The sequence below is a fragment of the Aspergillus oryzae genome, chromosome 6 (genome assembly GCF_000184455.2).
Source record: "Aspergillus oryzae RIB40 DNA, chromosome 6".
NCBI lineage: Eukaryota > Fungi > Ascomycota > Eurotiomycetes > Eurotiales > Aspergillaceae > Aspergillus > Aspergillus oryzae.
The window spans coordinates 4,087,035-4,110,946 of NC_036440.1; the positions used below are offsets into that span (position 1 = coordinate 4,087,035).

Below are 23,912 nucleotides of genomic sequence, written 5' to 3' on the forward strand. Positions count from 1 at the left end.
AACATCCTCCACTGGGACTCGCTGTCTACTTCGCAGGCCGTCCAATTGTCTGTTCAAGTAGTGTTGGGCCAGCCAGAATACGAGCTCCCAGCCTATGAGATTGAGTGCTCAACCAACAGAACAACCAGCACAGAGAATGCACATCAAAGGCCAAGGGTTTCCGCCCAGGGGCTTCGTCATGCTGCACCTAGAGACCAAGATGCCATCCCGGTGCCAAGTGGACCGCCACCCGCTGAGCCTTATTACCTGATAGGCGACTGATTGGTGATAGCCTCCATGATGTCAATATACAGGCCATGACATTAACTTTGTCGCTCATAAAGTACAGGGACATGAGCATGACCCACCGCGTGGCTATTTTTGGGCATTCATGACGATGGGAGAAACTTCCGACTGCGAATATATAAGGAGGCCACTGATGGCAAGATGATTCCGTTAGGGGAACAGGCCACAGATCATTTTTGATTGAATCAGGTGGGACAACCATGTATCACTATTTCAACGTGCTTTGCGCGCTCCTCATAGGTGTCGCTCAGGGGACGCCCTTACTCGGGTCGCCAACGCATCATGCTCGGAACCAGCAGATTCAGTGGAGTCCCTGTGAGGCCAACGGAACCCTGTCCACGGAGTGCGCTACGTTTCCTGTGCCCCTAGACTATACCAATGAAGCCTCTAATGCCACGCTGAACCTCGAGCTCATTCGGATTCGCGCCCCGAACAGCCCTTCAAAAGGAAGCGTGTTCTTCAATTTCGGCGGCCTGGGTGATAACGGAAAACTAAGTCTAGCTACGTACGGGCCGATGCTACAAGCGTAAGTGTCTCTTGCCTTTGACTGGCTTGAGAGTTCTGCAATGTAATGCTCATGATAACTGGCTAGTGCTACCGGTGGCTACCACGATCTCGTAGTCCTCACCCCAAGGTACGAGTGTTCTACCCCCGTTCTTCTCATTGCCAAGCTAACCCGTTTCTGCACAGAGGAACGGGCAATACCATTCTATTCTCCTGTTATGCTACCGATGAAGAAAGAGCTGCAGCCAAAACCTTATACCCGGAACTCGCTGGTAACGCATCTGACGTCGCCTTGGGATACAACAATGTGTCATCTGGCGTCTTTGCCGACACCTGTTATGCAACCCAGAACAATACCGGCCAATTCATGACTTCGGCCTTTGCGGCGCGGGACTATATGCGGGTTCTTGACGCCCTAGGTGGAGACGGACTTTTCCGATACTGGGGTGAGGCAATCCGTACCATCGAGTTGTTGTGTGCTCAACCCGCTGACCGCGGACTTTGGTAGGCCTCTCATACGGTACCGTATTGGGCGCCACGATTGCTGCTATGTTTCCGGACAGGATAGGCAGAGTTATCCTCGATGGTGTCGCCAATCCACATGAATTTTACCAGAATCGGTATGTTATTCCATTTTCGTAGTTTGGTGGAGACACTCATACTGATCTCATGCAGAGATTTGCAGATGCTCGTAGACACTGACAAGGTGCTTACTGGGTTCTGCGAGGAATGCGTCGCCACCCCCGATAAATGTCCGCTCGCCCAAGGCCGCAGTGCAGCTGAGATCGAAGAGGCCATTTATGAATTGATCGATCATGTGAAATTCAATCCTCTACTCTTACCGGTTGCAGGCACCCCCGTCCTTGTCGACTACACTACCTTCAAAACTCAGATTTTCAGTGTACTTTATTCCCCAACCGGCTGGGACGACTTTTCTACCTTCCTGGATAACATCATGACCGGAAAATTAGAGGAGGCAGGAGAATACTTTGCCAAAATCTCATCTGGCCCACCCAGCTTGGACGCTGAAGCCCAGTTTGGAATTAAGTGCAGCGACTCGTACCGTACCGACAATAGCGAGGAGGAAGTGCTCGAACTGATCAAGCAACGCCATGAGCTCAGCCGAATTGGAGGAGATGTCTCTGACTTTGTTCTCACACGATGCGTGGAATGGAAGATCAAACCAAAGGAGCGATACACGGGTGATTTCCAGGCGACAACGAAGAATCCACTCCTGATTATTGGCAACACTGCTGATCCGGTCACCCCTCTTGCAGCCGCACGTAATGTCAGTGCAGGGTTTGCCAATAGTGTTGTGCTCGAGCATGGTAGTTATGGGGTAAGTTTCATCCGTTTTTGTCTGATAGACACTCAGCCACTCACTGTTTCTTTTCTTGACTAGCACGCGAGCTTGGGGCAAGCATCCCTCTGTACGGCCAAGGCCACTCGCGCCTATTTTGAGGATGGCACTCTGCCTGAACCGGGGACTAAGTGTGAGATCGACACCACGCCCTTCTCTGGTGATAATGGGTGGGAGAAGGTCCTCAAAGAGCTTGCGGCCGACAGCCAATGAAGCCGAGGGTATTGGCCTATCAAGGAATTTCTGGAATAGATAATGAGGATGTGGTTCGCGCTTTGTTTATGATGACTTCTTGTGTTATTCGTTCACTCATTACGCTCGGCGATCAGTTTGTCTGCTGCTTTTCGCACTGTTTATAACATACCTAGACCGTAGTATATAATTGACGCACGTCTTCTTGCTGGAGCACCGATGCCTCTATCGATGTCTTGCCTAAATAGTAGCTACAATCTAATTCAACGGAAGTCAAGGATCTGCGGCTAAAAGCACAGCCACAGTCACCTGAATGCTGACCCAAACCCTAATCGCTTCACGCATGAACTGCACTGACGAGACTACAACAACCCAACAATGGCTGCGATAAGTGAGGAATACCCCCCTGAATTCTCCGACGAAAGAGGTCTCGCCCTGATATCCGACATCGTAGACTGGCAGATCAACCATGGCTCACTGCTCAAACGCATTGATACTGAGACTCAGTTCCCCGACGACGCCCCCCAATGCTATCCCGTCGGTGTCACAGTCTTTCCTACATTATTTCCCCGTGAACAATTTGACCGCGCATGTGGACTACAAATTATCTACAATGAACTCTATTGCGCCATGGCTGAGGATGAGCACTGGATCTTCGAGACAATCCGAGACATGATTCCGATTGATCCCCTCGCTGCAGCGCTCTGGGGCATCCATGAGGAGGTGAAAAAAGTCGGATATGCGCAAAAAGTATCGGTCGGCATTTTCCGATCGGATTACATGCTGGACGCACCTGGGATGGAGTTTCCTCTCCGACCAGGAGAGACTTTCGATGGCTCCCTGAAGCAAGTCGAGCTTAACACGTTCTCGTGCTCCGGGGCAACCCATGCGAACAAGGCTGCGGATATGCATCGCTACCTTGCACGCACCAATGCCTATGATACTGGAGATGACCGCCAAATCAACATCTCACTCGATACTCTACCCCGTAACAACAACATCCCATCGCTCTCTGCATGCCTGGCCGCTGCTCATGATGCATACGGGCCGAAGAAGAGCAGTGTGGCCACCGACACCGCCGTTCTATTCGTGGTGCAGCCCAACAATTTCAACATCGCCGACGAGCGCCCTCTCGAATACGCATTATGGGATCGCGACCCACCCGTTCCCGCTTATCGAGTCGACTATCCCAATGATTTCCTCCAATACACGACGTTAACCGAGTCGCGAGAACTCCTGTTCCATCCACCATGGTTAGGGTCGAAGTGCGTTGAGATTTCGGTCGCCTATATGCGCGCCGGATACGAGGTACACGAATACGACACAACTGGCAAAGAAGCTCGCCTTCGAATCGAGCTTTCTACGGCGATTAAATGTCCTTCACTTTTAGCACACATTTGCACGTTCAAAAGAGTCCAATGCGCTCTTACATCACCGGGTGCGCTGGAACACTTCATATCTCCCGCAAAAGCAGCGCTTGTCCGGTCAACGTTTGTTTCCATGTATCCACTCGACGGCTCTGAGGCTGGATTCCGCGCTCGACGTCTTGCGACCGATCCGGAGCTCTCGCGGGATTATATTTTGAAGCCATCGTTGGAAGGCGGAGGACATAATATCTTCGGGGAGGACATTCCGGATTTTCTGGCTTCTGTTCCCGAGTCTAAGTGGGGCGCCTATATTCTCATGGAACGCATTCGGTCGCCGTCTGTGTCTAATGTCTTGTTATCTTCGGCTGGATTGGACTCGGGGGGTGTTGTCTCGGAATTGGGGGTCTTCGGGACATGTCTCTGGTGGAAGGGCACTGAGGGTCGACACTGTGAGATGCTTCTGAATTCGGTCGGTGGATGGTCCTTCAAGACTAAACATGAAGATGTAAATGAGATGAGTGTTGTGAAGGGATATGGGTGCTTTGATACGCCGCTATTGTTTTGATATTGCTGACAACTGGTATAGCCGGATCACTACGGAATGATATCTGCTTTGGCTCCAATTCTTCATATTATTTCACTTCTACTATAGAGTGGATCTAGCCGCAAGCAAGGTCTAGGTCATTGCCCATAATGCGATAATTAATCGCAGTTAACTGTACACACAGCTCTAAAGTCGCACCATTGGATCCTCCTAATATAACTTCAGACATGGCAGGATTCACGGTCGGGTACTTCCGGCATGTATTGGTAGCTTGTGGAGGTTCTCTTGCCACTGGACGTGGTTGGGAGAAAACGGTCATAAGGAAACGGAGCGAGAGAAGATGAAGCAAAGACGAAAGAGATCGAGAGGAGATTGCGGCGGAGATTAAGAGATCAGCAAGACCGTCCAGCGAGGCTGAGAGAACGGTTCCATGCCTCCGAAACTGCCGACACAGTTGGATTTTGAGTGCTAAACGTTGCGATAGCCTGCGGGAAAACATAGCTAATTACCTACTGTTCTTTTAAAACACTATAAACACATTAATATGTCGAAGTTAATTATAAGATTACCTCCTTTTGCAGGTTTTAGGAGTTAGGCTGAGGGAGCGTACAACCAGGCTACTCTGCTGAATCTCTGCTCTAAGGGGCATCTGGAGGAAGATCCCTACGGCCGATCACCTCCTGACTTAGAAAGTCACGGCCAAACCGTTCTCCATTTATGCTGGAAGGGGAAACTAAATGGGTCTTCAGCTGGAGCCACGAGGCGCCGATCGTAGCCCTAGTTTCACTTATTAGCCTAATACGGTAATCTATCGTCGCCACAGCCGATGCTACGTCAATGCCAAATTTTCAAGCATGTTTTCCCACGGATGCAGATGTGGCTTGAATTTAGTCTTTTAAACATTGTTTCAGTGCTTATATCGATTGTGAGTAAGAGCAATGTCTATAGACACTAGCCACCATGGAGCATGCCAAAGATGAATACCGGCTCTCGTATCTCAGAATGGATGACCCACCGGAACACCAAGCGCAGCGTCAACCGTTATCGGCATCCGATCAGGCCGTTCTTGCGCAAGGGTCAGGGTCTTTGGGATCGAGTTGGATATGGGAGATTCTGAGCTGTGTGATTGCTGTGGCCTCGCTTGCCGGCATTATCGTGGTGCTGTACATGTACGATGGGAAATCTATGCCGGATTGGCCGTATGGGATCACGTTGAACGCTGTCATCTCTCTTTTAACCACGCTTATGAAGGCCGCCATGGCGTTCCCGATCACTGAGGCCTTGTCTCAACTCAAATGGTCGTGGTTCAGTCGAGGAAATAACTTGAGTGACTTGGCATTGTTAGATGCTGCGAGTCGGGGCCCATTCGGGGCTGCACTGGTGCTGCTTCGGTTTATTCCTCGGTAGGTACTGTAGCTTTCCGATATACTCGAGTAGGGTCCAGCGCTGAACGGAGAAAACAGATACTTGGTGACAGTCGGATGCTTGGTGCTCGTTGTTGCGGCAGCCATCGCCCCGTTCGTCCAACAAGTGATTGCAATCAATATCCGACCCGTTCACTCTTCTAATTCATCCTCTATTCAAATCTGCAACACCAGCATGTACACCGACTACGACGAGGGACCCGGTCCAGGACAAAACGTAGTGCCACTCTCTACCCTCGCGTCTATATACACGGGAATCTTCCAAGACCAGAGCGCAGGCAGTCCCTCTGTGATGACGACCTGTCCGACCGGGAATTGCACTTTTGTTCCCTACCAATCTCTAGGTTTTTGCAGTCGCTGTGCCAACATCACCGATCAGCTTACGCTGAACAAAACCACCCTAGGGCTCAGTACGATAGAGACCTATGACTATAAGCTACCGAATGGGTTCAGCTTCAGTACGTCACAGACAGGGATGTACCTCATGAACTCAACAAATGGCCTCCCCCTACTGCAAATCGATACCAAAAACCTGCCTCTCATCATAAATTTCACCGCGATCAGTGCCTCTGGCTACGGAGTACCACCGCAAGTCAGCGCAACTGAATGTGCCTTATACTTCTGTATTGATACGTATGAAGCAACCGTCAAGGACGGCAAGTTCGACGAGCGAATAACATCCTCCGGCACCTCCACCAATCTAACAACCAGCTTTAGCCTGGAGAACTTTTCCCTAACTCCGGACACCTGCTACGTGAACGGGACGCGGCGCGACGACAAGAGCGAGTGCACATATCCAGTCAATGCATTCAGTCGACTATCGATGGTTAACTCCCTTACGCCACTTCTGAACGGAACAGGACAGTTATACATGTCCAATCGACCATACTGGTCCACAGATACCGCTAAAGCTCTCTATGGCGTCCAAGGCAACTTCACCGATATCAGCACCGTCTTCACATCTCTCGCGACTTCGCTCACAACCCATGCCCGGAATCAAGTCTGCAAAGCCTCGGTGAAGGGCATGACCTGGAATGTGGAGTCTTTCGTCAGCGTTCGTTGGGTGTGGATGATTCTCCCTATTGTCCTCGTTGGATTGACGATTATCTTCTTGTTGGTGACCATGATCAAGACCCGGAACCAGTACATTTGGAAATCTTCGCCTTTGGCGCTGTTATTTTCGGATTTGGCTGTCGACGGACAGCATTCTTTCGAGAGGAACCTCAGTCTCAGTGGTATGGAGGATGTGTCGAAGAAGATGAAGGTCTGGCTGGAGATCACACAAGCAGGCGTGAAGCTGAAGGGTATTCCCCGATAGCAATCTGTTTTATCCCAAAATTTGTAATAATGGAAATTAGAAATCTGATATGTATTATTACCTATTTTCTTCGAAAGATTTGAAGCCAGTTCTGTGGGGTAAATATCGACGATGTCACTGTGATACACACTCTAATCCATAGGATCAGCATTGCTTAGAGACACGTTCAGTCTCTGGCGAAGATAAGTATTCTCCTGTCGAAGTCTCTCGATCTCGTGCTCATACTCCTCCAGCGTGTCTTCGTTGGCCGACTGCAGCTCCTCGATGATCTTGAACACACGCCATAACCGGAGTACCACGATCAGAGACCCCAGTTCTTCTTCTATGCCATGCAGGGCAACGTCGACCCCGAATGCGACAATAATCACAAGCGCATCAAAGACGTGGAACTTGGATGAGAAGTAGCTAATTCGGTCAGCCATCTGGTATGAGGATATGCTCTAAACTTGGCAGCTTGCACAGCGATATATCCTCGGTATAAATGTGCATTAAGAACAATTTCAAAAAAAAAAAAAAAAAAAACAACGTACCCTTTTCCAAAGCTGAACACAGTAACCATCAATTCCAGCATGAAGAGGCACGAGAATACCAACCCAACGATGGCGAGTACCTTCTGAGTAACCCCCCAACCGATGGCTACGTGAGAACCATGTTTCGTTAACTCGCAGACATGTAACTCGATCAGAAAATCGGCAAAGGTACAAGCGACATCGACAGAAACGAGCAACAGGACGAGATAATGACCTCGTCGCGACGATAAGAAATCCCGCGCCGCCCGTCTCCACTGGGCGATGATGCGTTGTCCTTGTTCCTCGGGCAGATATATTGGTCGCTGGCGGAGAGATCTGGGACCAGTGTGCTCGTGGAGTAAAGGATCAGATGGAGAGGCCATGTTAATCGATTCTATTCTTGGATGTTTAGTTTTGCTCTGTGGGTCAAGAAATGTGTTTCTCTTTGCCTTTTGTTTTTGCCTGCTGCATGATTCGTAAGCTCGTACGAAGACTACGCTAGTTAGTAATCTTGGCATGAACTTTGGCGGGATTGAGATGGAGGTGGAGATACAGTGCTTCCGGATCTTAATGTCACCACCTACGTTTCTTAGCTGTTTAAGTATACATTAGAGCCTTTCTGGGTTGTCCTTGTCAGTAGAGAAACAATGCTAGGTGGAGTTTGACCGAGGTCCCGACATTCACAATGTATCACATCAGCATGTTGCTAAGATCTTAGGCTTCTTATCACACAACAACCAATTCGGCAAGATACCCCTTCCAAATCGAACGATCTAGTCCGTGTAGAATATCCCTAGCACCCCCACGTACGACAAGACATGCTACACAAAAAGCCTTGTCTCTCGAGGCCGTGAATATCCTGTACGCACCGTGCGTCTGATCATAGTGGTACCAGGGACTGGGCGGAACCTTTGCACCGGGTTAGCGGGCTGAGTCCAGTTCGGGCGATAGAAGTTGTTGTAAGCGTGCAGACTGAAGAACGAGCTAATACCGTCGGGACCAAGATCCGTGACACCGTACTCGCGGGTCCGCGATAGGATGACGGGGTCAGAGAGCACAAGCTCGTGTTGGTAAATGCCACCTTGGAGATCACATAGAACATAATTCCCGCCCGAGATGTGGTAGCTAAAATGGCTAAGAGCTTGCATGACCTCTCCCCATGCCTTGGAGTCATCATTCCATCCGGTGTTGCTATTAAACTTCTGGTAGTTTTGGATAAACGGCTCACATAGGTGTCTCTGACCCGCCCACTCGTCGCTGCTATCGTCGGTGAAGTGCCATATTTCGGGTACGTTGATTTTGACAACTTTGTTGATGATATTCAACTGGTTGAACCTATTGACGATCTCTAAGGCCTTGTCGACGGCCTTGATATCGAGAGTAAAATAATCATCCGAGAAGACTGCCCCAGTTTTGAACCACTTAACAACACATGCTTGGCCCCTGCGCGAACCCGACGTGTAGCTCCCCTTGGCCACCCAGCGAAAAGCACCTTGAGCAAAGGAATTCTTCAAGGCGGAATTTGGAACGGAGCATTTGTTGGAGTTATTGTATCTACCGCTGTTAGTCTGTCCTGCAGATACGGTATCTGCATGGTGTCCATGGACGCAGCTCGCACATCGCGACACTCCTGGACCCTTGGAGAACTGGTTGGCCGTGTATGATGATTGAGGGAGGTCACGACCACAAGCAGCACATGTGCGATACATACTGGGACCAAGTCTTAGGAGTGATGGATGAAGAAGAGAATGGTAGTGACAACGATGGAGTGATGCTGGTGCGATCTGAGGGTAAAGAGAAGCCAGCGTTATGAGATGTGGGCGGGGAGGCAAGTTATTCAATGTGCAGACAGTAGTACAAAGACCACGTCGCAGTGAATTTATCCCCAAGGCGGTATAAAGAAAACTGCTTAAATCCTGCCTAATCTATCAATACTATACTATTGAGGACTTTTGTGAAATAGCTTTCTAGATAAAACATTCATCTATTTAGACTAACAACAAGGCAGCTGGTAGGTCTAAGATCGGATAATGAACTATACACTATTTGGTTGAGTGGAAAGTCACCCTCAATAACACGATAAAGGCACAGAGTACAGTAGAGGATGTAGTTCTAGCCCCTGGCTCACTGAAGGCTCTTTTTGGAGCCAAAGCCAAAAGAGCTTATTGTTGAAAAGTATATACAGATAACTATGTACTTATAGGAGTGCAGACATTACGAGATCTTCCTTCTGGTCACCCTTGACAGCTGCGATGCACTCAATCTCGACATCGGTCCCTAGAGGCAGCTCTTTGACACAGACACAGGTCCGGGCCTTCGCTATTCCGTCAATACAATCCAATCTGGCTGCAAATGCCACTGGAGAGTAAGGGATCACAACTAACCGGCATTGGATCTGAAAAGAAGGTTGTATATACTTCATTCATAGGCCCGAAGTCCCCCATATCTGTGAGGTAGATGTTGCACTTCACAATATTGTCCAAGCCTGACCCTCCAGCTAGGAGAATCGAACTGATGTTTGACAATATCTGCTTCTGTTACACTATATTCAGCGTATGGCCCTAAGAAATCTTAAAATGAGATCACTGGTCATATTTGAACTCACAGTTCGTTCCTGAATTGTCCCTTCTATCAGACGCCCTGTTTCAGGGTCGCAGCCTATTTGACCTGAGCAAAATATGATACTGCCAAAGCGAATTGCTTGAGACAGAAAGGCAGGAGGTGCCGGTGCTCTTGTTGTATGGACAGCCCTTGGACTCGACATCTCGGGAAGACCACGTCTTTATTTAAAAGATCGATCAACGATTATTTCGGCAGGTGTTTGGAAACAGTTGCTGAAATGTATATATGGAGTAGCAAAATCAGTGCACTTAGGAGATCTCTACAGCAAGCGATGGTTTATATCTATTATCTGGCAACATATGAGTAAGTCTTTCATTAGTAAAGTGTTTCACGGTCATAGAGCATGTCGTTCGCTGTTGCGGACGCTCCCACCTCTACGAATATTGTATCTCGGGAAAAGCACATTTAATGCTCGGCAAGCGATTGAACTTTGCTGAGGGGTCTAGGGTTAAACAGACGAATTACTACATTTTTATGATATGCCATAATGTCATTAAGTGGGTGATGTGGGTAGCCCCACCCTCAAATAACTAATACAGCACTTACTAACTAGTTACCGTACCTCTAAAGGAATTGTGACTGGCGACTATGCAATTAGCGAATGACTACGCTAAGACTGCGTTGTAGTATCATGAAGTAACGACCTTGAACAAAAGTCATGAATGTATAGCCAGCTAAGCGCCGCTTGGAAGTCCGAGAGTTCTAGAACCTCTGGCTGACTACGGTAGAATGATTTGATATTGACTATATTTGTATAGTTACTAGAAGGATATCCTCAACCTCATACACCCTCATAAATTCCCAACCTACATTTAGTCACCTTCCTAGCCCAAGCTTAGACAGATGCCGACTAGTTGCTCTTCGCAAGTATGAGTTCTGTCAGAGAGGCATTTGTAGGGCAGTCAATTCCGAGTTCTGCGCCACGTCTGACGACCCAACCATTGATAAATTTAATCTCAGTGCCTCTGCCCTTCCGAATATCCTCGCGCATACTGCTGGAGTTATTTGCTGTCTTCCAAACAGTATTCACCAGTGCACTCTTTAATGAGCAGAAAGTAAATTGTCTCTGCTCCGTAGGGAGGTGTTGAAGTTCTGGCAGACGGTTAAAGACAGCCAATATTTCTTCCAGAAGACGATGCCATGTGGGTATAAGCATTTCGTTCTCCATGATCTCGCCGTTGCGTACATCAAGTATTGCCGTCAAGGGGTTAATCACACAGTTAGCTGCCAATTTCAGCAATTGGGCTTTTAGCAGATCGGTCCAAGCTAGCTCTGTGCATTGAAGTGCAGGAGATCGCAGAAGGGTATCCAAAAGAAACCTAGTTTGTGGCGTTGCTTCATTTTGGTTCTCCCAATCCACCACCCCAACTGCAGTTGAACCATCGGTGCCAGACAGTACAGCTTCAAATGGGGACCTCAGATACACACCATGGCGCATAATCCCAAGTACATAGGTTGGTCTCGTGAGCGGATCTGTGAACAGCTGCTTGTTCAGAGTTTCAACCTGGCCGAGACCATTTTGGAAAAGGCATATAGTAGAATGAGGTCCTAGTCGATGCTTGATTGGTTCAAGGGCAGATAGAGTTCCTGACGCCTTGACTGCCACAATCAGAGAGTATATCTTGTCGTTTGAAGATGCCGACCAATCTCCGTCTATTCGTTCAACGTCGAATCCCGAACTTTCCTCTTGAACACCACCTTCACCAACTTGAAGCCTTATCTTGCGATCTTTGTCTTCAAACTCTTGACACAGGCTTTCGCGATGGAAAAGGAGATTGACACGGGGCGGTTCAGAAAGGCATCGAAGAGTGTGCGAAATGAACGATCCAATACTTCCAAGGCCAAGAATATATATTGGATAGGGCTCGTTGAAGGCAGTCATTTTGAATGGAAGCCACTCGAGACTATGGCTTTCATATTCTCTCGAAAGCTTGTCGTCCAACTTTAACTGTAAGATGGCATACTACCCCTCGCGCATCCGAGGAACCATCCTGATAAATCATCTTCGGTGCTAGTCCGGCGATACGACAAGCATGGTGGGGACGGAGTTCTCTGCGGAACCAAGGATTCAATGGCAGAATTTAGTACGCATGCATCGCCGATCGCTTAGTAGCGGATAATTCCACCATGATCACGTGAAGCCGTCGTTGTCCGATCACCTCATCGTGTCCCACGTAATTGATTCATCGGAAAAGTGCATTGGGTTGAGTTCTACTCCATGGGGCCTCGGCGTACAAGTCGTCCTGCTCAAGAGGGCAGTGCCGTGACAGACCAGAAGCGGCATGCATTCCATACCCCCTTTCTACTTCCTAGGTTGTTCTGACAACTGAAAGGTTGCGTAATCGCCTATCTCAGCAGGCTTACAGGAAGCGACAAACAACTTACATACAGGAGTTGGAGAGGCGATTAGAAAACGCCAGTAAGACAGAAAATGAAAGAATAATTCAGCTAGAAAAGGAGAATACGTTTCTCCGCAAGAGACTCAGCACGTTCATTGGCAAACTTGAAAGTGCACATGCATCTCTTAGGGCCCTGTCCCAGCAGATGAATGCGGCCTTGGGAGCAGAAGTATGTTATCATCAATCTCAGGAACGGTGGCTCCAGGGATTTTAACATCTCACAGGCCAACTCAATGGAAACTGATACCGCTACAGTCGCTGAGCTCTCTCAGCCCCCGGAACCGCCAACTCAGAAAACTTCATCTGAGCTGGACATTCACTTAGACTCTGCTTCCCCAACTGCACCGTGTCAGTGGTCTCCGTTACTACTGCCGAGTTACTCAGATGTTGTCGAGCAGACTTCGGATGTAGATGTGTCTCTTAACAACAATCTGGGGCATGATGCAGGGTCTTGTGAACAGCAATTTGAAAGTGCAGCTCTCAGTATACCACACACTGAGACATTCCCATCTAGTTTCGATGGGACGAATGCCCAAGAAAATACTGTGGGGTTCAATATTTTATCTAATGATGTCTCAATTCCTAATGTTTCAATCCGCGGAGTTCCGGGTGTGTGGTCGTATAACTATCAGATGGGCCCTTCAACATATCGAACAGCAATGTCCAGCATTTTCAGCGTCGGAAAAGCTCTTCATATATCCAACTCCGCATTCTCGGATCATATACATATTCTACATCGCTGCATAAAAAGCAAATGGCGGCTTTTGGACTGTTCTGATTCACAAAGCGCGAACCTGTACGTTGAAAAAGTTCTAAGCTACACAGTTATACTAACGAATATCGGTAGACCCAAAATTCACCTTTCCGTTTCACTCATGCTGTCTTTATTCAACAGTCTCTATCGGCCTCTTGCCATGTCATGGTACACGCCAACCAAGTTCTACTACCACATCACTAGTCTTACCATGTGGCAACTAAATCCCACCCGCGAACTCTACATGCAGCTTCCCATGCGATACCGCCCTTCGGCACTACAGCTTTCAGAGAGTTATCCACCGATCATTGACTGGTGTCCATTTCCTTCAATCCGTGATCGGCTCATAATGCTGCATGCTGCAAACTCGAACATCGATCAGATCATATGTGACATAGCTACAGCATACGTGATCGAAACCGATATTTCCACCATTATTCAATTTGATCGGCCGACGCTTGGATATATTCGAGTTTGGGACCTTATTCAAGCGATGGATGAACGTGTGGACAGCCTGTATAGTGATCCCCACGAAAGCTTTGCCAACAACCACCTGGTGGCCCAGCAAGCGGAAATGAGCAGTACGGAACAGGAGACGGACTTCCATGATGTCACCTTGCCTGCTCCAAGCATGGAAGCTTTATTTCAGACAAAAAAGTACGCTCGTCTTGCATTCAAAGAACTTCGTATGGATGATGGTGTCGCTCGATTCAAGTTGGACCCGTTGTTATTTGAGAAATATCCAGAGTTGTATGAGCCGGGTGATACTATCATTGCAACAGGCTTAGCGGTCAGATCAGCGCATCTGACTTCTATTCCTACGCCGAGGGCTGTCGAACAATCCACGTTGAGTATCTACAATCATTTTGCGGATTGGTCTTTTAATATGATTTCTTCCAGTAGCTCTATGCATAGTTGATGTCGTTCGTTGATAGTCTGAATGGAAGAATCTTGTATTTCTCCGATGCTAGCCTGCAATACTCTTTTAATACTTAGAAACTATATGTGCTTGACAATGAGGTTTGGTCTTCTCTTTAAAATGCCAAGAAACAATGGCAATTAGAGACTTTGTGTCTCCACTCATGCCCACCACAAACTCTAATCACTAAGCCAGCAATTACTAAGATCTATAATGAATAGTTATCTAGCTCAGCAACTTAGTAACAGAAAATGAGCAAAGGACTTCATATCCTCGGACTACCCTCCGAGGTGAGTGTTACTGGTGACAAACCCCCAGTACTAGAAATATCACAGAGATTCTCACGATCTCCGTAATACCTTCATCGTAAGTACGTATAGAGTCGCACAATGACTGAGAAGATCCTTTCAATCTCAGACCTCGAAGCTGCGGCTTCGAAAGTATTACCGACGTCGGTGCGCGGTACGTTCTCTCTTTCGACCAAGCACTGACTTACTCAATATCTCTAACGATCGCGACACATTTTCTTCCTGCTAGAGTTCTACAACTCCGGTGCGACAGGCCAAGTTACAGTCCGTGAAAACTCTTCAGCTTTTCAAAAATATCGCCTGTTGCCAAGAGTCCTGAGAGATGTTTCGAGGGTTAACACAGAAATACCTCTTTGGGGGAGAAACATCGCTTTTCCTCTCTGTGTGTCCCCAGCTGGCATACAAGCGATGGCCCACCCCGACGGGGAACTGGCGACAAGCAGAGCGTGCGCTAAAATGAACGTTAACATGGGTGTGTCATCTTTCAGCAATCATTCCGTCGAGGATGTTGTCGCGGCGGGCATGGCCATCGGGCCGGTTCATCATGTTATGCAGCTTTATTCTATGAAGGATAGGAAAACGGAAGAGGGCATTATTCGACGGGCTGAAGCAGCTGGCTGCAAGGCCATTTTCCTCACGGCAGATAGCCCCGTACTAGGGGTCCGCTACAATGAATGGAGGAATGGGTTCCAACCGTCTCCCGGGCTAGGGTATCCCATGCTTAATAGGTCTCCTGAAGATATTGCCCAACAATCTCATGATGATGGGTTCAACTCGTTTAATTCAGATTCTCACTCTTGGGCCAAAGAGATCTCATGGTTGCGGAGTGTCACAAATATGGAAATTTGGATCAAGGGAGTACTTACCCCAGAGGATGTGGAACTGGCTGTTGAATATAAATGTGACGGGGTCGTCATTAGCAATCATGGGGGGCGTCAATTGGATGAGACACCAGCAACTATCGATGCGCTCCCACCTTGTGCCCAGGCAGCGAGAGGGCGGATCCGAATCCACGTTGACGGAGGAATTAGATCTGGTGTTGATATTTTCAAGGCATTAGCTCTAGGAGCGGAATGTTGCTGGGTTGGTCGACCTGCACTCTGGGGTTTAGCGGTATGTCTTCCATTCTCTTGCCTCTCATCGTGTGAACATAACTAACGGACTCCCTCCTTTTCGAATTAGTATAACGGCGAACAAGGAGTTGAATTAATGCTCAGGATCCTCTACGAGGATTTCAAAAGATGTATGCAGCTGGTGGGATGTACATCGATATCCGAAATCGGTCCAGCAAACCTCGGGGTCGTCCGGGGTGACGGACCTTTGGCAAGGTTGTAAAAACTGCCACTTTGTGTTTAGAAGGTGATCCATAGCATATCATTAGCTTATAAAATTATTCGTTTTCCTGGTTAAGCCATTAACTATGCGGGCCAAGTACTTGTCAGAGCAGTTATAACAAGCACCTTTGGTCCACCCTAGATGTCAGCTTCTTGGCGTTCATTCTTGCTGTCGAACCAGATTCTTATAGTCCCTACAGTTAAATGACAAAGACGTAGGTCTTATATTCCCTTCAATGGGCGATTTCAGTTTCAGCAGATGTCTTTAGAACAAAACATGTCAGAAAAAGCGGCGACGACACAACAATCCCAAATTCGGTTTTACGCTCCCTGCACCGAGAAACGTTTTCTGGATTAGGATACTAACGATATAAAAAAACTACGATCTCCCTGTAAGCTTTTCCAGACAACTTCACGTATCAATCATGAATAATCCTGATATTATAAGCACCTGAGACCTATACGTAGTTGACAACTTGGAATACGAGGAATGAGTCACTCACCACCCCACTTCCCGGTTGCAAGGAAAGCAGTATATATAGAACCCTCTGCATGTTTGTTAATAAGGAAAAATCAAACCAAGATCTCTTACATCAGTAATCGTTCAGTGGCTCACAATGACCGAACAAACGCAGCAGCCTGACTACCACCTCATTGGAACCCATACGAGATACTCCAGTATGTAACATCACCCTTCCTACCTCACCAAAACTAACGAAGTAACACTACAGGCTGGACATCTCGCGTGGAAACAGTCCTCGAGTACTTCAATATCCCCTACTCAGCCCAGATTATTCACCTATCCGAGGTATACGAGATATCCGACACCCGGGGAGAAAAGACTAACAAAAGCAGGTCAAAAAGATCTCCCACACAGGCCTGGTCCCGTTGCTGGAATGTCGCTCACTTGGCCCAAACATCCGCCTCAATGACTCGCTAGCCATCTGCGAATTCCTGGCCGAGTCCAATCCAGAACTCAATCTCTGGCCGCGCGACCGACAGCTCCGAGCGCTGGCGCGCAGCGCAGCAGCGGAGATGCACTCGGGGTTCTCAACACTGAGAAATAACTACGGTACGAACTTCATTGCCCGGTATACGGGGAATGTGCCCGTGTCCGAGCAGGCGAAGAAGGAGGTCGAGCGGCTTCTCGTTATCTGGGATAATGCGAGGCGGACGACCAAGGCTCGTTTGGCTGAATTGAACGAGAGGGACGAGGGGTTCCTGTTTGGTTCGTTTAGTATCGCGGATGCCTTCTTTTGGCCTGTTCTTTGGGTGTGTATACCCGTTGGTTGTCATTGGGATTATGTTTGTGGTTGCTAATGGGTGAGTTGCGCAGCGCTTCCGTACCTACAACCTGCCTCTTGATACGGCCAGCCCCGATGCATTGGCCTGGATGGAGAAAATGTGGAACAACCCCACTATGCAGAGACTGGCGCATCACTACTATCGCCAAGCAGAAATACCGGAGACAAGGATCGCCCACTATGATGATATCTTCCATGATCGGGATGATGTACAATACGGCACGTTCTTGGAGGGTTGGACATTCAGCGTTGCTGAGAAGAGGTTTAACTAAACTTAAACTAGAAGGCATGGAGGACTGGTAATACTGATTAAACAGTATATTTCAGCAGAACGGAAGTTAAAACATGCTATCTATTTATACAAAGTCCTGGGTATCGAGTACAAAGCAGGGACTGATTGAAAGCTTGCAGACCTTAACAAGCTGTTTGAAAAGAAAACGCCCCGTGAAAGAAATCGACAAGAATATGCAGGGCGGAACCAATATGTACAATCCGGCAGACCCCGTCTAGCAGCCCTTGCACTCCTTGACCCAAAGGTTGAGGCCGTAGTACTCGGCATTGTGGCCACCGTACCAGTAGACCTGCTTGGAGGGAGCGTCGCCGACATCAACGGAGAACCAGGGGCGACCGTTGTTGGTGAAGTAGCCCTGGGCGTTGACCCCGAAGCCGTTCATGTTGCCGTTCTCGGGAATAGCACCAGAGTGGGGGACGGTGAGGGAGACTGGGGTCACGTCCTTCTCGACGATGTAGAGGTTCTGGAAGGCAGTGGGGACACCGTCCTTTGAGGTGAAGGAGACCATGCCGTTGGCGGCGGAGCGCAGGATGAGGATCTCCTTGCCGTCAGTGGCATCACCGCCGACGTAGACGTACTCTGTATACAATTCATGAGTGCCTATTCATTGACTGTGACGTTGCAACACAAGAGGACTTACGGCCATCGGTCAGAGCGGTTCTGCCGCCATCAGCGACCAAAGTGAACGCCGCAGGGAGGGTGGCGTTGGAAGGGACAGCAGCAGCGCTGACAACCGAGAGAAGGGAGGCAAAGGCAGCAACGGAGAACTTCATTTTGAATGTGGTGAGAGGTGAAAAATTGAATATGAAGGAGGATCTGTAGTTGAATGATTTTGTTGGTGACGAGGAGACTGTAGATAGAAAACCTACAGACCTTTATATCGCGGTCGTCAATCTATATCTCTGACGTTAAGCTACAATATTTACGACTCCAATCTCGAAGTCTCCTAAAATATCCAGATAGTGGAGAAGGGGTGAGACATGTTTTAACCATGGCAAGTCTTAATAGGGCGTCTAATATTGAAGTGGGTCAGTATCCCGAGGTTCACTCAAATATCCAGGAATCAGAATGAACAAAATCTCGGGGCAACAAAACCCTTGCGGAGAGTAAGGTCGACTAAGATCCAATGAAGGGGCAAATATTCATCGATCGGATTAAACGGCTTCACAACTTCCGAGCCCTGAGACGGAATTTTGCCCTAAAGAAGACCATGACATCAAACGGTTGTCGATCATTAGCCGATTCGGCGTTTCTATTCTTATCTTCCAGAAGCCCTTCCATGTTTCGGCACTCGCTGAACACTCGGCTCGCCCGATATTAACCACAGCCTCGGCGGACGAGTTCCGGCGTCGGGCCGTGATATCATGTACTTATGAACTCAATTGTGATGGAGAAATTGTTGAGCACTGCCACTGGCAAAAGCCAGAGACCCTAAGGACACCAGCAGTCAAGTGGCGATGTATAGGATGATCATGTCTCGGTTTCTTTCCGTCATGAGCTCTTCATAGGATGGGAACCAAAGAGGCGGCTAAACAGTGAGAAAAGTAGAAGAATTTGGGAAAGGACTGTGAAATAGGCAATTGATCATCACTTTTGGACTCTAGCAAGGGGTTCTTTGTGCGGATAAATGTGAACTATATGATGGGGAATAATACCGCATTTTTCCTCTATGTCTCGGTCATTCAGCGCCTGGACCTTCTTTCCTCCCCCCTGTCTCTCCACGATCGAACACGCCCGCTAGATAGTTGGGGTTCTTTCCCGTTTGGGCTTCTATATAAGGTATCAAACGTTTGAATCACTACATGTGTCTCGGGGATACAGCAGCCAATAGCCTGATTTAAAGCAGGGCTCAAGTGCTGGGATATGACGAGAACTAAAAAGCTTGTACAAAGCTTCTACGCCATGTTTAGCTATAGCTGACCAATGAAACAATGTACGAATTTCAAGAGTTCCGCTAGGTGAGACGACAAGCCGAACACTTCAGCGCCCCAATAGTCGAGTGTACTACTACTGCCTTCCATACTCTACAACCCACCTTGTATTTGTTCAATTGTCATAGCCCATGGAACCATACTATATAGACTTTCTAGCTGAGTAGAGACTGCGGGAAGAAGTCAGCGAAGGTAAGCCCCTTGAACATAGTAGCGCATATACGTGCGATGAATTTCCCTGCCCTAGGGCTTGACTCTATCCGAATAAGGCTTGAACATGTATGAGGTACCCTACTTAAGGGTGTGCAGGTGACTACTATCTACTATCGCAAATTCCAAGAAGCATACCTGATTACTAGTTTTCATGCATCATTTTCACAAAGAAAAGTCCTTTCAAGGGCTACTTATAATAGTCACAGGGAAAGTATAGTAAAGTAGAAACAGTGTTTAAAGTCAGGTAAGCCCCGGAAGGACCGATGGGGCAATCCTGTACAATTAACCCGGCTAAATTTTAGTATTTTCGTCTATTGTGATAATTGGTATGTCTCAGTCCTCGTGGCTGTGCCAAATTATGACGCGGCCACGGAACGATATGACTGAAGATTATCGCGACGAGTCCAGATCGGCTCCTCCCCTACAGGGGCGACGAACGACTTCAGTCTCCAGTACATAACACCGAGTCCGATCACCAGGAACGAAACAGCTGGGGCAAGCCAGAACGGCAAATTGGTATCCCCAGCCCCGCTAGGAGATACAAGAGGGGACAGCAGTAGGAACACTTGGCAAGCCAGAAAGAGATATGGAACCCACGTCCACACGCGGAATGGGTACTGGGCAGATGGGACGTGTCGTCGAATGATGAAGAGAGCTACCACGATAGCACCGTATACCATCACTAGAAAATATTGGTTCACATCCAGTAGAAAAGCATAGGCATCCCCTACTCATATGTTAGTACATACACATTTCAGCACTTGATGATAGTCAACCTACCAAAGGGCAAGAGTAAGACTGCCACTACCGAAGGTCCGAACATAAACACCGATGTCGCGCTGGCTGGGTTACCGGACTTGGACATTTTGGAGAGAATGCCAGCCGCAGGAATGATTCCTTCCAGTGCGAGCTCCCGGATCACCCGGGTAACTGCGAATGCCGTTGAGATCATACTGCCAAAGGTAGAGAGAGCGACCATAGCAGCAGTGACACGCGAGGCTGCGCTCCCGAATAGGTTGCCCAGTAGACGGGCGACGAGCTGTACACCAGCTCGGCTAATATCATCCGGTGTAGCAACGATAAAATAAGAGACATTGATCAACAAATAGAGTATGCCAACTGAACCGACCCCGAGCAGGCCGGCCACCTTGAGGGTCCTCTGTGGGTTCTTGACCTCCCCCAACACCATGCCTGCACTGTTCCACCCTAGGAAAGATTCTAGCACTTTGAACAGTGAGACAGTATAATCATATACCGTGGTCGAAGAACCAGCGAATGGCTGGCGAAAGTTGGAACCGGTATCGACATTGTTTGGGAGCACTCCCACGACAATGGCAAACGCGGTTGCAAGAATCAACAGGAAAGTCGCAAGCTTTAGTAAACTTAACGAGTTGACAATTCGTACGCTCCATTCACGGGATATCGAGAGGCATGCTGCGACCAAGGCCATTATTCCAACCGCGGCTAATCGCTGCACAATCTCACTAGGAACGATATTGAAGGCCAGGAGGGTGTTATCTGCGACTACTATACTCGCCATGCCTACGCAATTAGCAATTCTTAGTACGTTTTCTGGCATTTTTTAAAACATTTTGAGCACAAGAGTCGTACCCGGGAATCCAAATACCACGTAGAAGGCGTAAAGCGTGCTAGCGAGACGGTACGGCCGAGGATATGCCGTGTCAAAGTACACTTTCTCCCCACCGGTACGCGGCATCAAACACCCCAGCTCCAAGTAGATGTAAAACCCGCAGAAGGTAAGGAGGATCCCCACCACCCATAGCGAAAGTGCCGCGCCCACACTGCCGACGCTGAGAAAGATGGAAGATGGTACGGAGAAAATGGCGGCGCCGATCATGCGGTTGGTCCTACAACGCACTCAGTTCGTGAAATCGACAGGAGGATGAAAGAAACATTGTATTCCCTACAGGAGTAGGGCCGTCGAGAACAGGCCGAGGTGGCGTTTATTGCTAAAGTCTTTGCTATCGCTATCCTCCAATTCCTCTGATCTTGCCCCCAGAAGCGGGCGCTCACAAACGCTTGCGCCACTCGTCCGCCGAGATCGCATTGCTATGTGGTAACCCCAAGGAGTAATATAGAAATAGAATAAGAATAGCCGATAAGAAAGGGAGGAACGATATTATAGTATTCTGCTTCCTGCGGGGCGATAAACAAGAGAGTTTTTAGGAAAAAAGGGAGGAAAAAATCTCCGAATTGACTTTTTGACATTCCAGCTTGGCCTCCTTTCCTCATCCACCCGTCGTACCTGTGCTTTTGCACTCTTTATGAGGGGTTAGCTGGAGCTCTGATATCCTAAGCTCAGTCAATTGGCTGTGAAAAAGAGAGGAAGCCACATTATGGAGACTGCCATGGCTACTAAGTGGATCCGAACTACCAATCGGATCCTTCAGGGGTCTTGCGATTGGGGAAGATAAAAAAAATCCGTCAATGGGATCTTATCTGATCGTGAATCATTGCTGGCGATAGGAACCAAGTGTGATTGAGGAGTGGTATATCTACTGATTTGGATATCATCTTTGCTCATATAGCCCTTGCAAGGTCAAACTTCTGCGTGACTTTGAGCGATGTGCTTGGCTGACAATTGGTTTCCACGCGTCCAACTTCCTCCATGGCGAATACACCAAGACCTCGCTGACTCCTGGAATGATTTTGTCAAGTGTCGAATGTAACGTCCGAGTAATACACGAAGACAACTTCTCATGTCGAGTGGGGCGGCAGGGCACGAATTCTACGAACAATATGAGGCATTTAATGCGGCGGAGAAGCCGGTAACGAATACGAGAAGCGCCCTGTCAGGCGACAGCTGACCTCAAATTTCATCAAATGGGGGTGAAAGAGACATAAATTGTGCCTGTCGCATGCAGAACTTGTTCGCCTTATAGAGACGAGGTGGCCGACAAAGGGTGCCTAGTCAAACGCCTTCATTTAACATACACAAACCTTTGCACTGTTTTTCATCCGTCCGAGCGCCGTAAAGCTCAAGATACATACAATGACCGATACGGAAGTAGTCGCAGAATGGTACAATCAAAACGCGGCTCTTGAGCACAATCGACTGAATGCTTGCCGCCTTGAATTCTCAGTTTCGCTGAGGGTGATTGATCAGTGTCTGGGGCAGCTACGGCAGCGAAGGGATCAACCACTGAAGATTTTAGATCTAGGCGGCGGAACAGGCCGATACGGTAAGCCAATGCTATTGCCCATGATCAATCCTTCGGAAGCATCCATTGCTTCTCCTGGCTGTCATGTGTGTCAAAGGGAGAAGCTGCCGTAAGACAGGCCATTCTGACAAAGGGCTTCTAACCAGCCGTCGAGCTGGCACGAAAGGGCCATTCAGTCACACTCGCCGATATCTCCAGATCGGAGCTTGAGCTAGCTAAATCCTTCGCCGCAGAATCTGGTGTAACTCTCGACGCCATCGTCGAAGCCGATGCACGAACCATTCAGGTATGTCCCAAGGAAGAGGATCCACGAAGCGTCTTCACAACATCTACCTATGATCTGGTCCTCTGTCAGGGTCCAATGTATCACCTTCTAGAAGAATCCGAACGTACAGACGTCCTCTGTGCTTGCGCTTCTATGCTTCGTGCCCACGGAATTCTCGCAGTCGCATTCGTTACTCAATACGCGCATTTGAGGGATATCGCCCAACGGGATCCATCTCGTCTCGCGACAGAGTTTGATGATTTTTATCGCGAGTACCTTGCTTCAGGGAGGTACACACGAAATCCCTCCATGGCATCGTACCACACCAATGCGGAGGGTGTAAGGGGATTGATCAGGAAGGTTGATGGGCTGTTGAGGGCTCATGATAGTGTCGGGCTTGCTTTGTCCCGGATTGTAGCTTGCGAAGGTTTTCTCGGCGGAGGATTAGCTGGGAAGCTGGGTGATGTATCACCGGAGGTGTATGAGCATTGGGTGGATGTCGTGATGCAGTGTGCTGAAGATGAAGCCTTATTAGGCAACGCGGACCACTTATTGGCTATTGCAGAGAGACGGTAATAGGTTGCCTTAAGACGTATACGTATAGTTTCCACTGTGATTGCAAGTATGTCATCAACATTTGTGCCCTGTGCTCTGCCAACGTGAAGCGAGAATAGCTGTCTATATTGCCCTTGATGACCAAACGCAAACCCTACACCGCAGTGCAGCCCACCGCAAAGGTGTATGATGAGTTCAAGACTAAGGTATGCCAATGGGATCTATGTAGCTTACTCTCTAATTCAAACAACATAGATAGTACGCAGAGCATCTATTCAAGCTTTAAGCCTTGCCCCTCTATAGCCTTGCGAATTCTCTCCATTTCATCCTG

At 48.4% G+C, this 23,912-nt stretch overlaps 12 protein-coding genes across 12 annotated transcripts; 6 read left to right on the forward strand and 6 right to left on the reverse strand.

Moving 5' to 3' along the window:
* Positions 1-485: 485 nt before the first annotated feature.
* Positions 486-815, forward strand: AO090138000052 (uncharacterized protein; the record flags this gene model as incomplete). The annotated part of the gene is made up of 1 exon (XM_003190642.2): positions 486-815. The coding sequence occupies one exon, from the start codon at positions 486-488 to the stop codon at positions 813-815; it is 330 nt and encodes a 109-aa protein (XP_003190690.2).
* A 1,904-nt stretch (positions 816-2,719) lies between these two features.
* AO090138000051 (glutathione synthetase) lies at positions 2,720-4,273 on the forward strand (the record flags this gene model as incomplete). Its single annotated transcript, XM_001825515.1, has 1 exon — positions 2,720-4,273. The coding sequence occupies one exon, from the start codon at positions 2,720-2,722 to the stop codon at positions 4,271-4,273; it is 1,554 nt and encodes a 517-aa protein (XP_001825567.1).
* Positions 4,274-5,212: 939 nt separating this feature from the next.
* On the forward strand, positions 5,213-6,994 carry AO090138000050 (DUF3176 domain-containing protein; the record flags this gene model as incomplete). The annotated part of the gene is made up of 2 exons (XM_023232711.1): positions 5,213-5,632; positions 5,690-6,994. 2 exons carry the CDS (start codon positions 5,213-5,215, stop codon positions 6,992-6,994), a joined length of 1,725 nt encoding a protein of 574 aa, XP_023093234.1.
* Positions 6,995-7,125: 131 nt separating this feature from the next.
* Positions 7,126-7,886, reverse strand: AO090138000049 (uncharacterized protein; the record flags this gene model as incomplete). Its single annotated transcript, XM_001825513.1, has 2 exons — positions 7,126-7,399; positions 7,525-7,886. The coding sequence occupies 2 exons, from the start codon at positions 7,884-7,886 to the stop codon at positions 7,126-7,128; spliced, it is 636 nt and encodes a 211-aa protein (XP_001825565.1).
* Positions 7,887-8,324: 438 nt separating this feature from the next.
* Positions 8,325-9,212, reverse strand: AO090138000048 (uncharacterized protein; the record flags this gene model as incomplete). The annotated part of the gene is made up of 1 exon (XM_001825512.3): positions 8,325-9,212. One exon carries the CDS (start codon positions 9,210-9,212, stop codon positions 8,325-8,327), a length of 888 nt encoding a protein of 295 aa, XP_001825564.3.
* Positions 9,213-9,700: 488 nt separating this feature from the next.
* AO090138000047 (RidA family protein) lies at positions 9,701-10,267 on the reverse strand (the record flags this gene model as incomplete). The annotated part of the gene is made up of 3 exons (XM_001825511.1): positions 9,701-9,817; positions 9,888-10,037; positions 10,109-10,267. 3 exons carry the CDS (start codon positions 10,265-10,267, stop codon positions 9,701-9,703), a joined length of 426 nt encoding a protein of 141 aa, XP_001825563.1.
* A 708-nt stretch (positions 10,268-10,975) lies between these two features.
* Positions 10,976-12,007, reverse strand: AO090138000046 (ketopantoate reductase family protein; the record flags this gene model as incomplete). The annotated part of the gene is made up of 1 exon (XM_001825510.3): positions 10,976-12,007. The coding sequence occupies one exon, from the start codon at positions 12,005-12,007 to the stop codon at positions 10,976-10,978; it is 1,032 nt and encodes a 343-aa protein (XP_001825562.1).
* Positions 12,008-13,438: 1,431 nt separating this feature from the next.
* Positions 13,439-14,197, forward strand: AO090138000045 (uncharacterized protein; the record flags this gene model as incomplete). Its single annotated transcript, XM_001825509.3, has 1 exon — positions 13,439-14,197. One exon carries the CDS (start codon positions 13,439-13,441, stop codon positions 14,195-14,197), a length of 759 nt encoding a protein of 252 aa, XP_001825561.3.
* Positions 14,198-14,586: 389 nt separating this feature from the next.
* Positions 14,587-15,840, forward strand: AO090138000044 (alpha-hydroxy acid oxidase; the record flags this gene model as incomplete). Its single annotated transcript, XM_001825508.1, has 3 exons — positions 14,587-14,659; positions 14,735-15,618; positions 15,688-15,840. 3 exons carry the CDS (start codon positions 14,587-14,589, stop codon positions 15,838-15,840), a joined length of 1,110 nt encoding a protein of 369 aa, XP_001825560.1.
* A 1,034-nt stretch (positions 15,841-16,874) lies between these two features.
* On the forward strand, positions 16,875-17,327 carry AO090138000043 (uncharacterized protein; the record flags this gene model as incomplete). The annotated part of the gene is made up of 2 exons (XM_023232713.1): positions 16,875-17,111; positions 17,214-17,327. The coding sequence occupies 2 exons, from the start codon at positions 16,875-16,877 to the stop codon at positions 17,325-17,327; spliced, it is 351 nt and encodes a 116-aa protein (XP_023093233.1).
* Positions 17,328-17,649: 322 nt separating this feature from the next.
* Positions 17,650-18,208, reverse strand: AO090138000042 (uncharacterized protein; the record flags this gene model as incomplete). Its single annotated transcript, XM_001825506.1, has 2 exons — positions 17,650-18,014; positions 18,076-18,208. The coding sequence occupies 2 exons, from the start codon at positions 18,206-18,208 to the stop codon at positions 17,650-17,652; spliced, it is 498 nt and encodes a 165-aa protein (XP_001825558.1).
* A 1,727-nt stretch (positions 18,209-19,935) lies between these two features.
* Positions 19,936-21,647, reverse strand: AO090138000041 (uncharacterized protein; the record flags this gene model as incomplete). The annotated part of the gene is made up of 4 exons (XM_001825505.1): positions 19,936-20,306; positions 20,360-21,121; positions 21,191-21,447; positions 21,508-21,647. 4 exons carry the CDS (start codon positions 21,645-21,647, stop codon positions 19,936-19,938), a joined length of 1,530 nt encoding a protein of 509 aa, XP_001825557.1.
* Between the last annotated feature and the right edge of the window lie 2,265 nt (positions 21,648-23,912).